Here is a 15,902-nt window from a genome sequence, read left to right on the forward strand (position 1 = left end):
CATCTTCGTGAGGGCGGCACTGTTCACTTTATTCCCTAAGAGGCGTGTGTTTGCAAACTCAGCGGGGAACTTGTATCGTTCGTGCAGCTTCGTGAAGAGGAGGTTGCGCAAATTCCCTCGGTCCTTATGCCTTAGGTTCTCGGTGTTGATCGAGACGGTGCTCCGGAGAATGCACCCGAGCTGAACCGAGTACCCCTTGAGTAATTCTTTGGGCGCTGTTGGATCCCCGTCGCAGTTCACTTCAGTAAATTCCTCCTTGACGGTGCCGAGCACGTTCGGGCGCCGGTCCTTCCGTTGCCTCTTCGGTTGGCTGCCATCTGTGCGTGCGCTGCCATCATCAGTGGTGGCATCCTCAGCGGCACCATCAGTGGTGTCATCCCCGACGCCACTAGGGGTTGTGTAGTCAGGATCGGTGTCTTCCGCGACGTCCTCATAGCGGTGAGGTTCTTCCTCCATCTCCTGGGACAGCTCCCAGAATGCCTTGCCGCCCGAACCGCCGGCCTCATCGTTGTGGGCCATGTTTCGCTCTAAATAGGAAAAAAGTTTGGTCAAAAAGTTGGTTATTGTCAAGGAACAAGATCATGGTCTCATCATTTAGGGTTTGTCGACACCGAGGCATCCTAAAAGCTAAGCTTTTATCATTTAGGGTGTGTCGACGCTGAGGCACCCTAAAAGCCTAAGCTTTCATCATTTAGGTTTTTATCGACGCCGAGGCACCCTAAAAGCCAAGGTTTTATAATTTAGGGTTTGTCGACTCTAAGTTGGGCCTAATCACTTGGCTCTATTGCCACCTATGGTTTAATGCAGCAAGAATAAAGGGGCAGTTGATCCTACTTAATTAAGTACTAAGATACCCCGGCCCATGCATTAGTCGCAAGTACCCCATATGTCCTATTTTTAGCAAAGTCATGCTAAAATTCACGGAAAATTTCAGCATGACCTTTGCTGAAAATAGGACATATGGAGTACCCGAATTTGCCGGAACGGAAGTTAATCGACATTCCGGCAAACTCAAGGGCCTCTCGGGGTACCTGCAAAATCATCTCTTCCTTTCTTTCTTCAGTTTGAAATAGTAGTGGCCATGGTGATGGACACAGAGGGCCAAATTGCCAGCCAGATTTGCCTTAAAGATATTGCTGAATCATTGTGTGGCATATGCTTCTCAATTCTCATCTGCTTTTCCTCAGAAGAGAAAATCTCATCTGCTGGACCATGACCAAAGCTTGACTTGACTAGATGGTACTTATACTACAGTGCACACTGAATTCATTCAGTTTACTCACACTTGCTTTGTGTACTCATCAGTAAAGTGAAGAAAGAAGAAATTTACAGCTAGAAAGAACAGTACAGGTACACCAAAAGCAGTGTTTTTGTCCCAACCAGTACAGGTTGTACTACTAGAAAACAGAAGAAATTTACAGCTATCCTAATAAAAACTTACCACCTGCTTCTTCTTGTGGTGTATGCTGGTACTTCATCGTCGTCGTCATGTTCCATCTTCGGGTCACCATACTTGTCGAAGTCTTGCTCATTGGCAACTCCATCCATTCCGATGATCTTCCTTTTGCCTCTCCTCACGACAACACGATTGGGCTTTGACGGGTCGGTAATGAAGAAGCATTGGTCCACTTGGGAAGCCAGTACCCATGGCTCATTTTTCGCGGTGACGTTTGCGCCCGCGGTCTTGGATTTGGCTTCGGGTATAACCATGGTGGTGAAATACCGGTCTTCTTTTAGGACGCTCTTGGCCCATCTGACACGGAACATCGGGACCTTCTCTCCAGCGTAGCTCAGTTCCCAGATCTCCTCGATCCTTCCGTAGTATCTGTCCTTGTCGTTACCGGTGTAGGATTCCATCGTTACCCCGGAGTTCTGATAACCATCGCTCTTCATGTCCTTTCCCTTGGTGTAGAATGTGTAGCCGTTGATATCGTACGCCTCATACGTCATTAGGTTGTGCTCGGCGCACTGTGACAAGGCGAATATGAGTTGTTCTTCCGCGGAAGAATCCTCATGTAAAGGGTACGACAGAAGCTTCTGCTTGAACCAACGCGTGAAACATGAGTTGTGCTCTTTGATTATATCACCGTCCGTCCTCTGTTGGCGTCGGTCATTATAGGTCTTCTCAATAAAGGTTTTGTGCTCTACCACCCAAGGATCGACCACGTCTATGTGTTGTAGCGCGACTAGGTTTGCTCTTTCAAAGTCGGCGAGTCAACCCTCGAAGTCGACATGCATTTCGCGGCCACCCTCACGGTGACCCCATCCAGCGAGCCTGCCGAGGTGCCTGTTGACGGGCAGACCAACGGGGTTCTCGATGCCTAGATAATTCGTGCAATAGGAGATGCACTCTTCGGTCAGAAAGCCCCTAGCTATGCTTCCCTCTAGACGTGACATGTTGCGAACGTATCCTTTGATGACACCATTCATCCTTTCGAACGACATCATGCTGTGCAGGAACGTCGGCCCGAGTTGGATGATATCCTCCACGATATGGACCAGCAGATGCACCATAACGTCGAAGAATGCGGGCGGGAAGTACATCTCAAGCTCGCATAGTATCACCACGATCTCTTCCTGTAGCCTTCCGAGTTGCCTCACGCCAACCGACTTCCGAGAGATGACGTCGAAAAAGTTGCATAGGCCAAATAGAGTTTCACGGACGTGCGCGTCCATGATCCCATGGATTGCAACTGGAAGTATCTGCGTCATCAGCACGTGACAGTCGTGAGACTTCATCCCGCTGAACTTCTGCTTCGCTGAGTCTAGGTATCTGCGTATCTTCCCCGCGTAACCGTAAGGAAGTTTTACTCCTACGAGGCAGGTGAAAAACTGATCGATCTCCTCCTGACTTAGAGTGAAGCACGCGGGAGGGAAGTCATTTCCGGTCTTCTTGGCCTTTTTGCCTTTGCGACGACTTTCCGTGTCCTGCTTCGCCTCATCATCATCATCATCATTAGCGTGAAGCTCCTCCCTGATGCCCATTGATTTCAAGTCCGCCCTTGCTTTCGGCCCATCTTTGGTCCTCTCCGGCATGTTGAGCAGGGTACCAAGCAGACTCTCGCACACGTTCTTCGTGATATGCATGACATCAAGGCTGTGAGGCACACGGTGGATCTTCCAGTACGGCAAGTCCCAGAAAACAGACCTCGTTTTCCATACCTTCAGCAGCGGCTCTTGCGCCTTTCGCTTCTTTCCCGGCTCTGGCACCTTTTGCTTCTTTCCCGGCAGTGGGCAATCTTTCCAATTTTTCAACAACTCGTCTATTTCCTCGCCGCTCCTCGTACGCGGGCATCTTCGGGGTTCGGTTTCACCATCGAACAGATCCTTGCGTTTTCTCCATGGGTCTTCGTCGCGAAGCCACCTTCGATGTCCCATGAACACGGTTTTCGAAGACCCGGGATCTCTATCTACCTGGCGATACGTTGTGTCATCCATGCACCTGACGCATCCAGAAAATCCGGGGACCACCTGCCCCGCGAGATATCCGTAACCGAGATAGTCGTGCATCGTCGTGAGCAGTACGGCTCTCATAGGGAAATATTCTTTCTCTGCGGCGTCCCACGTATTGGCATGCGTTTTCCACAGCGTGTCTAGCTCCTCTTTCAGCAGCCCCAGATACAGATTGATGTCGTTCCCTAGTTGTTTCGGCCCTTCAATTAGCATACTCATGTGAATGTACTTCCTCTTCATGCACAACCAGGGGGGAAGGTTATACATCCACACAAACACAGGCCAGGTGCTATGTGTGCTTCTCTAGCTGCCAAACGGATTGACTCCATCGGTGCTCGCGCCCAGCACGGTGTTCCTTGGATCGTTCCCAAATTCTGGGTGTTTGAAGTTCAACGCTTGCCACTGGCTCCCATCCTTAGGGTGACTCAGCATCTTGTCTTTTTTATTTATCTCCGGATCATTTGCGTCATCTTCTCGCTTCTTCTCCTCCCTATCCGCGTGCCAGCGCAAGAGCTTTGCTACCTTAGGGTCCGCGAAATACCGCTGCAGACGAGGAGTGATCGGAATGTACCACACCACTTTTCGAGGAGCTTTCTTCCGCTTCTTGTATCGAGTGACGCCGCGCACCGGACATATGGTAGACTGTGCGTGCTCGTCCTGATAAATGATGCAATTGTTCATGCACACATGGTATTTCACGTGCGGTAAATCCAGAGAACACATGATTTTCTTCGCCTCCTCGAAACTGGTCGGGCACTTGTTCCCCTTGGGAAGACGTTCGTGCCAGAATGACATGTTCTCGTCGAAGCATGCGTCGGTCATTTTGTGTTTTACTTTCATCTCTAGAGCCATGAGCGTTACTTTCAGGCGGGTATCCTCGGGCCTGCATCCTTCATACAATGGAGTAACCGCGTCTATCTCCAGTTGATCCAGCTTGGCTTTCTCTCGGGCGGTAGCTCTTGCGTTATCCGTCTGCTTGAGAAGCAGCTCTTGAATATGAGGGTCCTGCACCCAGCCCATCGATGGTCCATCGTCGTCTGCTCCGGCATCTTCATCTTCATGATCATGCCCTTCGTCTGCTCCGGCATCTTCCTCATCATCATGTCCGACATCTTCTACATGATGACTGTGTACTGCATCTACTTCGTGATCATGTCCTGGAGATTTTTTCGTCTTCTCGCCCGCCCTCGCCGCGGTTGTCTTGCTGCCCTTCCTCATTTCTTGCCGACCGGCCCCCATGGACGACTTAATAATCATCTTCATCACCTTGCCACCGATAGCCATCCATGAAACCACGCAAGAGCAGGTGGTCCCGCACCTATACGGAATCCGGGTCCATAAGGCTCCTCAGCTTGCATCTTCGACACGGACATCTTATCTCCGTCTCGTTATTTCGAAGCATCTCGGCCTTCGCGGAGCTCAAAAACCTATTCACGATGCCTTCGGTCATCGTGCGGACCATGGTCGCCTGCGGGGTAGAGCAAAACGATATTTTAGAACCAAGAAAAAATTTGGCATGACTTTGCCTAAAAATAGGACCAAAAAGAATGCATAGTGCCAAAATTCTCGCCGAAACGGAAATGAATCAACATTCCGGCAAAATATTGGCAACTATCGCATTTCAAATACCGGTACCTGCAAACACAAACATATATGCAACACCACAAACATATGCAACACCAGAAACATACATAGATCTAGCTAGGTCCTAAAAAGTGCATGTGCACGTTGTTGGAGGGAGAAAAAAGTAGATCTACAACATAAAGAAAGCTTTCCCCTTACTTACCTATCAAAAAAGGTAATTTAACCACTTAATTTGGATGAATCTATGGTGCAAATGAGGTGAGGAGGAGGAGGCACCCGAGACAATCTTGGAGGAGGAGGTGGAGAGAATGAAGTGGGGAAAGTGAGTGTGTAGGTGGCTGTCCAAAATATCTAGCTGGTCCCAGGTTACTAATGGCGCATCACCAACAAATGCGCCATTAGTAACCCTGGTTACTAATGGCGCACCAGCTGGCGGTGCGCCATTTGTAGTTTTGCAAAAACAAAAAAACAAAAAATGATAGTAGTGGCGCACGTGGTGACTGGTGCGTCATAACTAGTTAAAACTAGTAATGGCGCACTGCGCCCCGGTGCGCCATTAGTATTTTTGGAAAAAAGAAAAGAAAAAAAAATGTTAGTAGTGGCGCACCATGGTTGTGGTGCGCCATTAGTATTTTTGGAAAAAGAAAAAATGTTAGTAGTGGCGCACCATAGTTGTGGTGCGCCATTAGTGTCTATCACACTAATGGCGCACCAGCACACGGTGCGGCACTGCTATATAGTAGTGGCGCACCGCATGTCTAGTGTGCCATTAGTGTGCATATTGTCTATAGCCCTTTTCCTAGTAGTGATCCAGCCGAGTGAGGACTTATGGCCGTCGAAATACATAAGGGAGTCGGTGACCAAGCCGTCGTACCCCGGGATGGAAGAGGAGGTGCACCAGATAGGGTGGGAGAGAAGTGAACCAGAGAGGAAGGGAGGAGCCATACCTTCAAAACTGCCAGCAGCCAAAAAAAGGCCACACGCCGTGACCACCGCCTACCGGCGCCTTGATGCCCGAGCGACCGAGGAAGCCAACCATGCAATATCACCTACGAACGCCACCAAGATGCCATCGTCTCACCAACCGGGGGGCGCCACTCTGGCGGCCGTAGCCCTTTCTAAGAGAGACATAACGACGAGAACATCGCCGCCACTGTCACCGATGACCGCACGAGCTTGCTCCGGTGGCGACGAGGGGGGAAGGAGAGTGGCGGCGGCGCTAGGAGGTACCCTAGTCGCCTCCCTTGTCGCTGGTGTGAGGGGCGTGCTCCTGGAATCGCCAGGAAGCTAATGCACACTACTAGGGAAAACCCTAGCAGTAGCGCAGGAATAATGCCTATCAGTAGCGTTGGGTACGACGCTACTAGTAAGGCGCTACAGTTAAAGGTTAGCAGTAGCGTCTGTTAACCCACGCTACTGCTATATCGACTTAGTAGTAGCGTTTTCACTAAAGAGTGCTACTGGTAATTACTAGTAGCGCTTCTCTCAGCTCGCGCTACTACTATTATTTCGTATTTCACTTTTATTTCATGTTGTATTCATACACCTTTATACAAGTTTTCATACAACAGCAATTTAGAGATTATTTTTACATCATAATGAGTTATTACATCACAGGGTGAAAGAACCGTGGACTAGTTTCAAGTGGATGGACAACTAATCCACGGTTCTTTCACCCAATAATATAATAAAAATCATCATCATCATATCATTAACAACTTATCATCATAATACATCATTGTCATACAAAAACTCCTCATGATCATCGTTTTCATCAATGAGACATCACATAGCAAGTTGGTCACTAGTCATAATCACAACTACTACTCATCATCAAATCTAACACATTGTACAACATAATAAACATATTGTACCTCATAGGACCTACTACATTCTCTTAGGACCTACTATATTGTCTAAGGTAAAATAGCAAAAAACAAGATAGCCCCTGACTCTCCATTATGGAGAATGGAGATTATTCTGTCTCCAATTCCTGCCTTTCGCTTAATGTTGCTTCCAAGAACCTCCTTACGACTGTCCAAACATTTTTTCCATTCTTTGATTAGCATGTGTTCACCGGTTTTGGAAATCCGATATGCACAGGTGAGATCCGTAGGATGACCTGGCTGTATATTCAGAACATCAAGGCGACCATTCTGATACATCAGATGAGGCACACAATCCATCGGGATTTTCTGTTGAAAAACATAGTAATAACTTCGTAGTTAGCAATGATGTACTAGTTTTAGAAGTATGCAAAAGATGCACGGATGTCGTAATAGTAAAAAATCTTACCAGGGTATCTCCATAGAAGTTACCGTGGTTCAACACGTGCACTAGTGGCACGTATTCACCATAATTTGGAGGAGTTCGATAGTAGGTATTGTAATTCTCAAGATCAGTACAAAATGCGATCAGATGATTTTTCTCCTTATAAGTTAATTCGGAGCCATCGGTGTAGTGGGTTTTGTCTACCATCTTCTACACATTCTTTGAAGAATGAAAATAAGCCGTCAATGGAAATAAGCTGTCAACTATTTTAAAATAAACAATATAAAATATAAATGAGTTAATAACTATGTTTGAGAAACTCACATAGCGGTAGAATCGGAAGCGTATCAACAAAGACCCAAATGTCCATATTGTCTTGCTCGATGTCAGGATCACCAAGATCCATGGTGACAATCATATCCTCATAAAAACCATACATTTTGCAAAGTGCTTTCCAATTTTGGCAACCAAAATGGGTTACGCTCTGAGAATTGTACAGATTTACTTCAAAATCCATATCATGATGGGTCCTTAGGTGTATTTTATTTGTTTCAAAATTTTCATGGTCTTCAAAACCCATCCTCTCCAAGACATAGCGTCTTGCATGGCATGGGATAAGCTAGTCGAATTGCAAAAGATGAAAATTAGACGTTGAAATAGTTGAAGTCGTGCTTAATTACGAAAAAAACACTTGTCGTCGTTGCGTACCGTTTCAACATCGAAGGTCCCCTCGAGCTTAATGCTGAAGCACCGATCTTCGTCCATGTGAGGCCTGTCGCACAGACCTCGATTGTCGTGGCACCAGCTGCACTCCCCCGGAAGACTTTCGTTGTCCGAGTACGACATTTCCTGCGGTCATAATTCAAAGATTAAACTTGTACAATTAAATATATGTACTAAAAAAACCTAAATGAGATCATTATTATTCATCACGGGTTGACTCTCGGTCTGTCGAAATGTCGTTTAATTATTTTTCAAGAAAATCCAGGCGACTCGATATTTCCTACATATTCTAGCACAAGTCATGCCAGAATTCACAGAAAAATACGGCATGACCTTTGGTAAAAAAGGACATATCGAGCGTCTGAAATTTGCCGAAACGGAAATTAATCAACACTCCGGCAAAACATAGGCCACTCGGAGGTGTAACCTGAACATGACCGGCCACTTGGGCAACCACATATCCTATTTGAGCAACACAAGATATACATGTTTTAATCTACATCATATCTTATAGGACTCATATTGACATGGAGATTTGACTGGTCTCACCTCGAGGCCGGAGGGGGTCGATGACGGGGACGACGGCGGGGATGATGGAGGGGCTCCTTGATTTCTGCAAAAACAAAAACCCTATAAGTTATCACTAATACATCCCGAAGAATTGCTTAAACTAAAAAAATAACAACAAATATGACATGTTCAACTAGTTCTATTAATTCAACTAGTTCTTACTAAATATAAACTTACTATAAATAGAAAAAAACTAGTTCTTTCTAAAAATAAAGTAGTTCAACTAGTTATATTAATTTTCTTACTAAAAATACATTAGTTCTATTAATTCAACTAGTTTATTAATTTACTTACTAAACTAGTTCAACTAAAAGTAAACTAGTTCAACTAGTTTATTAATTTACTTACTAATTATTTTAAACACTTACTAAAAATAGTAAAAAAACTACATTATACAATAGTAAAAAACATCTACTATTAATCATATTGCCCTAGTTAACTAGTACCATCACTACTACTAATTAACATCTAATACTACTAAAAATCATTATCTATGAACCCTAAATTAACATCTACTACTACTAAAAAGCATCTACTAACTAAGTAGAGAGAGAGGGGGTGGGGGAGGGGTGGGGGAGGGGTGGGGGGCTTACAGAGAGGGGAGAGACGGTGGCGGGGAGGTGCTCGGCGACGGAGGTAGGGGCGGCGAGGGCGGGCTCGGGATCGGGAGGCGGCGGTCCTGGGCGGGCTCGGGCGGCGGCGGCGAGGTCGAGGGCGGCGGCGGTGAGGTCGAGGGCGGGCTCGGGATCGGTAGGCGGCGGTCCTGGGCGGGCTCGGGCGGCGGCGGCGAGGTCGAGGGCGGCGGCGGTGAGGTCGAGGGCGGCGACGGCGAGGTCGAGAGCGGCGGCGGCGGTGAGGTTGAGGGCGGCCTCGGGCGGCGGCGGTGAGGGCAGGCTCGGGCTCGGGCGGCGGCGACAGAGGAGTAGGGGAACAGGGGGTAAGGAGGACTTAGCAAAATTTTGAGCCCGCGGGTGGTTAAGTCGAACTAGCAGTAGCGCTCTTAAGGAAATGCGCTATAGCTAAGTTAGCTAGAGCGCGTTTTAGAAAAAAAACGTTACTGCTAAAGGAAGCAGTTATTTTTTTGTTTATCCCAATATCAGTAGCGCTTTGTCCTGGAAAAACGCTACTGCTAAGTCTAAGCATGTAAAAACATCAAAAATATACATTGGTCATCATTGATCTTTTTGTGTAGAATCTAAATAGTCAACATGAATCTTCACTGTACCTGTATAGGCACAGGCGAAGATTCATATTGCAGCCACAAATCCTACACATATAGTTCAATGAAGACCAAGTACTCGAGATAGTTTGAGAAGTAACATATTTAAGGTGGTAAACACCTTGTTCGCTTAGCAGTATGAGACTAAACTTAATTAGTTGCGGTGATACTTAGCAGCAGCGAGGTTTGAAGAAAAACGCTGCTACTGAGTACTTTAGCAGTAGCGCATCCAGGAGAAGGGCGCTACAACTATATCTAGCCTGGAGGCAACGCCGTGGCAATTATAGTAGTAGCGCTTGTTTCACCTAGAGCGCTACTGCTATCGGGATGTTGGTAGCGCGGTTTCCTGGAGCTCGCTACTGCTAGTTAGTAGTAGCGTTTGTTTTTAAACCACGCTGCTGCTAAGATTTTGTGTATAAAGTTTTCCTAGTAGTGGCGCCTGGAAAAAATCTAGGCCTTCAATTATCCAAAAATCATTTGAATTTTTTTTTGAATCATAGAGGTCTAGTATAACCCCTCAAACAATCCTATGAATTTCCTTTGATTGAAAGAGCAACAACTTATAAAATAAAAAAAAATTGGATTGTTTCCTACTTTGTATTTTAGCAACTTTTCAGGGTCCTCTTGCCAAACATTCGGGTTTTAATTTTTCTTTTGCGTTGAACTTTTGGGTTGCTCGAAGGAAATGTTGGCGGGTCTGAAAAAAATTAAGAAGCCTCCGCGAGCTAGGGTTTACCGCCATGGCGGCTGAGGGATCCTCTGTGCGCATGGCCGGCGCCGAAGGGTCGAAGGTGGCGGAGATGGGCCCGGAGTCCTCGCACGGGGGCTGGGGGCCCAGCTACGAGTTCGCGTTCGACGCAGAGAGCTTCTCCGACAGGGTGCTGCGGTTGGAGATCGTCGCCGCCGCCGCCGCCAGCGAAGACGTCGCCGGAGGATCCCTCCCTGACGGCGAGGATCCCCGCATGGAGGAAGGTGCGTACACCACAGAGTGACTCCAGCCACGCCGTCGGGTGGATTTAGCTGTCGATGCTTGGGCGAGTTTTGTTTGTTTGAATCCCTCTGTTCGCGTTAGTGTTTATAGGGCATTGGGAGAACCATCGAGGAAGTCCACAAGACTTGATGTCTGTCACTGTTAACAGTCTGGTGATTAGAGACATTCACCAAGTTTTGCTCGATGAATGCAATCTCAAATTTATAAAAAAAACTAGTTAACAGATTGTACCCTGTCCATGTGTCAGATCATAATAACATATTATCATCAAATCTGTATCTTTTTCTTTGTCCCCATCTTTATTTTCACTCTCAAACAACATTTGCGTTAACACTTAACCTGCTTGATAATCGCTTACTTTTGAGTTGAACAAACGAATACCAGTTGTATGCAGGTAAATGTGGTGATGGCTGCACCTTTCTCAATACGTGCAAGATACACACAAATTCTTATTTGAGCTCCTTGTTTCTCTTGTAGCTACTTGACTGGCTTCTGCTACTAGATGCTCTGCTAGCTCTATAGAATATTAAATTAATATAGATAATGGTGTGAAAGTTTGTCTACTAAAGTGTCAAAAAAAAGTTTGTCTACTATCTCTTACTTGAACAGGGCCATACAAAGTTCATATATACTCCCTCCGTCCCATAACGTAAGACGTCTTACATTATGGGACAGAGGGAGTATCATTTATGGTTACTTTACAGAGTGAGCTACGAGCATACTTAGATAGCCAAGCGAGTTGAATTTTTCTGATGTTATCTACTCCCTTCGTTTCAGTTTACAAGTCCTGCGCGTATACCTAGGTTGCCAATTTTATCACTCTAATATATATTATATAACACAAAAATTATACCGTTTGAAAATAGAACATCTGAAGTTTATATTAGTATATTTTTTGTTATATATGACTTGTATTAGGTTGGTCAAATTGATAACCTAGGAGTACGCGCACGCCCTGTAAACTGAGAGAGAGGAAGTAGTCGTTTTACCGTACTGCTAAAGATTAATGTTTCGACGTGCTTTTTTTCTTTAGAAAAAGGGATTACCCCGCCTCTGCATCAAATGATGCACACAACCATGTTTCGACATACTTTTAACAGCAGTTGACTATGCACCTATAGTAGAACAGAGTATTTCGGTATATTTTTAACAGCAGTTCTTCTATACCTTTTAGTTCCTTTCCTTGCATCTCCTTTGTTTCTCTCTTCTTGAGTATCTTGCAGGTGATGAAGGACGCAGTCTGAACTCTTCCTCTGCCATGGTAGGCACACCAGTTTTACGAGTAAAGACCATCTTCATCAATTCAGCGATTATTGCTGCAAGAAGTCCTTTCTTTCTCAAGGTAATACATATAACCTTCTTGATACATTTATTCTTTAAGTTAGTTCTTCTAACCAGCTTCATGCACTCTTTAGCTTTTCTCAAATGGCATGAAAGAATTTGTTCAGACACACACAACAGTTAGGGTTGTTGATTCAGGTAATGCAATAACTCAAATGTACATTCTTCCTTTTATAACCGATTCTAATTTACTGTTCTCATTTTTTGCTATTTTTTTATGTTTTGGAAATAAGAATGATTATCTATAATAAAAATGATATTTATCTTTCTGAGTTTCTGTCACTCATTTTTCTCTCTCTCCTTGATAATGAAATGGATACTCTCATTTCCCTCTTTAATTTACCCAAAAAGGATCCCCCGCTTTATATTATAAAGCAACCATCACCACAAACAACCGATCGAACCGATACAAACACACGCCACCACGACACACAACTCACACACCTAAGGCAAAATACAGAGATGCCGGGCAACGTCAGACCACACTGGCGACAACCAAGCAAACTAAAGATGAGCTAAGAAGGACCACTTGGAGATGACGGAGACCTCCACCACCGAGGAGGGGTGAGACAGACAATGACGAAGCAAGGACTCCTGGACGGCGCCTCCCAGAAGGATATGACCACAGAAAGCCGCCACCGTCCTATTTGCAGATCAAGTTTCAACCCGAAGCCACACACAAGGAGTGGGAGCACTGCGACTGAGCCTTCAAGAAGAATACGACGTCCATGGACGCCGCCACCGACGGCCAGTAAGAGAACTGGGCAGGTGATGTACCCCGGCACTCACGCCCCTTCGACACACCCCTGCACTGTCCACCACCTGCAGCCAAGCCTCCCGTGAAGCCATGGCTGCCCGCCCGCGCAGGTTTCGCCCCCGAACGCCACGCGTCCCGCTGCCAGGGCCGCCGTCCAGCATCCAGACACCCCTAAGACCATCCAAAGAGATAAACTTTGAACCACAAGGACATCCCCGACCGACGAGCAGCAGCATACGTCCCGCCTTGAACGTCGCCGGAGCTGCGACAACCTGCACACGGACGGGGAAAGGGGGAGGTAGGGGAGTGGACGCATCCGGACCGGCACACCCCTATACCAGCGACGGGTGGCCCGAGCACGTCGGCGCTGCCCATCCCTCCAGCCAACCTCCCCACTGGACACACCCCTGTGTCGCCCCACCACAGCGGCTATCGCAGACCCGCCCAAAGCCACCGACGCAGATCCGAGCACCGGCAAGGAGGACCCCCACGAACCGCCGCCTATCGACAAGAATACTCACCGGGGTGCCCATCTGCGCTGCCGCCGTCGTCCAGCCGACGGAAAGCCTGGAGCCCGACCAACACGCCCACCTGCCACCGCCGCTGCGCATCCACCATCACCAGCCACGGCAGGGGCGGACGCCCACAGCCCGCGCCGCCTGGGCCCAGATCTGGCTGTCCGACGCCGCTGGAGCCCACCGCGCACCACCACCGCTGTAGCCCCTTCACAGCGCCGCCCACAACCCGCTAGTCCGCCGCCGTGCCACCGCCCGACCCAGAAGCCCGCGCCTGCCGCTGCCAACACTGGCCGAGCTTTGCCCGCTAGTACGTCGAGGAAGCGGCGAGAGGAGGGAGGTGCGAGGAGAGGTGGCTCGCCGCGGCGCTAGGGATCCCCCCCCCCCCCCCCCCCCCCCCCCCCCCCCGCGCTCACGGGAGCGTCACGAGGGGAAGGGAGGACACGGAGTCCCCCCAGGCTGCTGGCCGAAGAAGGCGAAGGAGATGGCCCCCTCTTTAATTTCACCTACCAGCAAATGGATATTTTGTCCACACTCCTCTGCATGGCTGTATTTACCTAATGCCGATAGTCTATACTAATAACCATTTACACACCAAAAAGCCTACATTTTTTTGTTTAGTTCTTTGTCAAATTGGTTCCTTAATCCTTCTGTTTTTGTGTTTTCTTTCTACTTGGAACAGATGAACACGCCTTTATGGAGCTTTTAGGGTTTATATACAGTGGAAAGTTGACAAGTACTGAGCCCACTCTTCTGCTCGACATCTTGATGGCTGCTGACAAATTTGAAGTCGTTTCTTGCATGAGGCATTGCTGTCACTTGCTCACAAGTTTGCCTTTGACCACAAAATCTGCACTTCTCTACCTAGACCATCCGTGCTCCACTTTGATGGCAGCTGAAGTTCAGCGTTTGATAGTAGCAGCCAAGGAATTCCTTTGCCACAAATACAAGGATTTTACTAAGTGAGTTGTCCCCATTGCATGAAGCGACTGTTTCCTTTTCTACTCAGAGAAATGTAGACATGCAGTACCATGCATAAGGTGTACTAAGGGTATGTTTTTTCTCTTTTCAGGTTCCAGCATGAACTGATGAACTTCCCTCTGGTTGGGATTGAAGCCATCTTTTCAAGTACCAACCTACAAGTACTAATTGAAGATGAGATATATACCTTTATGCTAAAGTGGGCTCGTGCGCGATACCCTGAGTTGGACGAAAGACGCACTATCTTGAGTTCTCGTTTACTTCCATTGGTTCGCTTCAGTCATATGAGTTTTGCTGTACTGCGGGAGGTTCTAACATGCACCGATGATGATATAGACCATGATCAAGTAAATAAGTGCATCGCTGAGATACTTCTACACAAAGCTTACCCAGCACACGCGCATGGTGATCTTTCTGTAGACACGGCAACCTGCAGGCAATTTGAAGAGCGAACTTACATGTACAAACCTTTGAGGTTAGTTGCATTTGATGGACCGCATCCACAGGTTATAACTTACTGGGATCTAAAGCGTGAGGAGTGCTCCCAATTTTTCTCTTCTGAACGGAACCATCGTCCAGAGATTATCTCGCATCTGCTGCATCATGCAGGGCTCGACTTGTTTCTCGTAGCACAATGTTACAGGAACCACGTGAGTGAGCTGTGCACCTTTGGCCTATCATTATACATCCGCCAGAGCTCAAGGCGGGCACGTGTGACATTAGAGTATGAGTTTGCTGCAAAGACAAAGGCGTTGCGGAAATTTGTGAGCAGATTTCAGGTCAAGGCTAGGGGTTCCAAGCTCGGATGCGGTGATTTCTTTGGTACTCCATGGTCGACTTTCATTGCTAACGACAACCTCTTCATCGACGGCGTGCTGCATCTCAGAGCTGATTGGACTGTGCTGGAGCAGTCGGAGTTATGAACTTGATATCTCACACTACAAAATTATAGGCCCGACACTGACCCGGATCACGGCCTAATATGTCAAATTAGTTGTTGCTTCTTCATGACCCTGTTCTGGTTATTGCAAGATATATTGCTCCTTCGTCCGTGAGAGCTGTAGCTGGGAGCTTTTTGGTAACTTGTAATTGTGTCTCGGATCGGATGTATCTTTTCTTGGAGCGCTTGGCGTGACATGTATAGATTTGGAGGTTCATCCCAGTTTGCTTTACTTTTTTTTTTCTAACAACTAATTATTAGTGGATTCAATCCGGAGATGTATGCCTCCTAGGTTGCTTGCCATGTACGTCCTCTCCTCCGCGCTTGGTGGGTAGCGGCATGGGACGGCGTCTCGAGCGGCGGCGCGTGCTGGAAGCGGTGGCACTGATGCGAGGGCGGCATGAGATTTGTGGTGTGGGTGACCGTGGCGTCTGCGGGTGTGTCTTGCGTGCCAGTGAGGTCCTAGGCGCCGGCATGGTCGAGATGGCTTGGTGTCGGGTGTCATGAATCTGGCTTGTGGGGGGGGGGGGGGGGGGGGGCACCTGGTCGACATTGAC

The 15,902-nt window shown here is 47.4% G+C and overlaps 1 protein-coding gene across 1 annotated transcript; it reads left to right on the forward strand.

Moving 5' to 3' along the window:
* Positions 1 to 10,620: 10,620 nt before the first annotated feature.
* Positions 10,621 to 15,381, forward strand: LOC109761783 (BTB/POZ domain-containing protein POB1-like). The gene is made up of 4 exons (XM_073498409.1): positions 10,621 to 10,792; positions 12,035 to 12,076; positions 14,107 to 14,386; positions 14,497 to 15,381. The coding sequence occupies exons 1-4, from the start codon at positions 10,621 to 10,623 to the stop codon at positions 15,326 to 15,328; spliced, it is 1,326 nt and encodes a 441-aa protein (XP_073354510.1). The 3' UTR covers positions 15,329 to 15,381.
* Positions 15,382 to 15,902: the final 521 nt, after the last annotated feature.

This window comes from Aegilops tauschii, chromosome 5 (assembly GCF_002575655.3).
Source record: "Aegilops tauschii subsp. strangulata cultivar AL8/78 chromosome 5, Aet v6.0, whole genome shotgun sequence".
Taxonomy (NCBI): Eukaryota; Viridiplantae; Streptophyta; class Magnoliopsida; order Poales; family Poaceae; genus Aegilops; species Aegilops tauschii.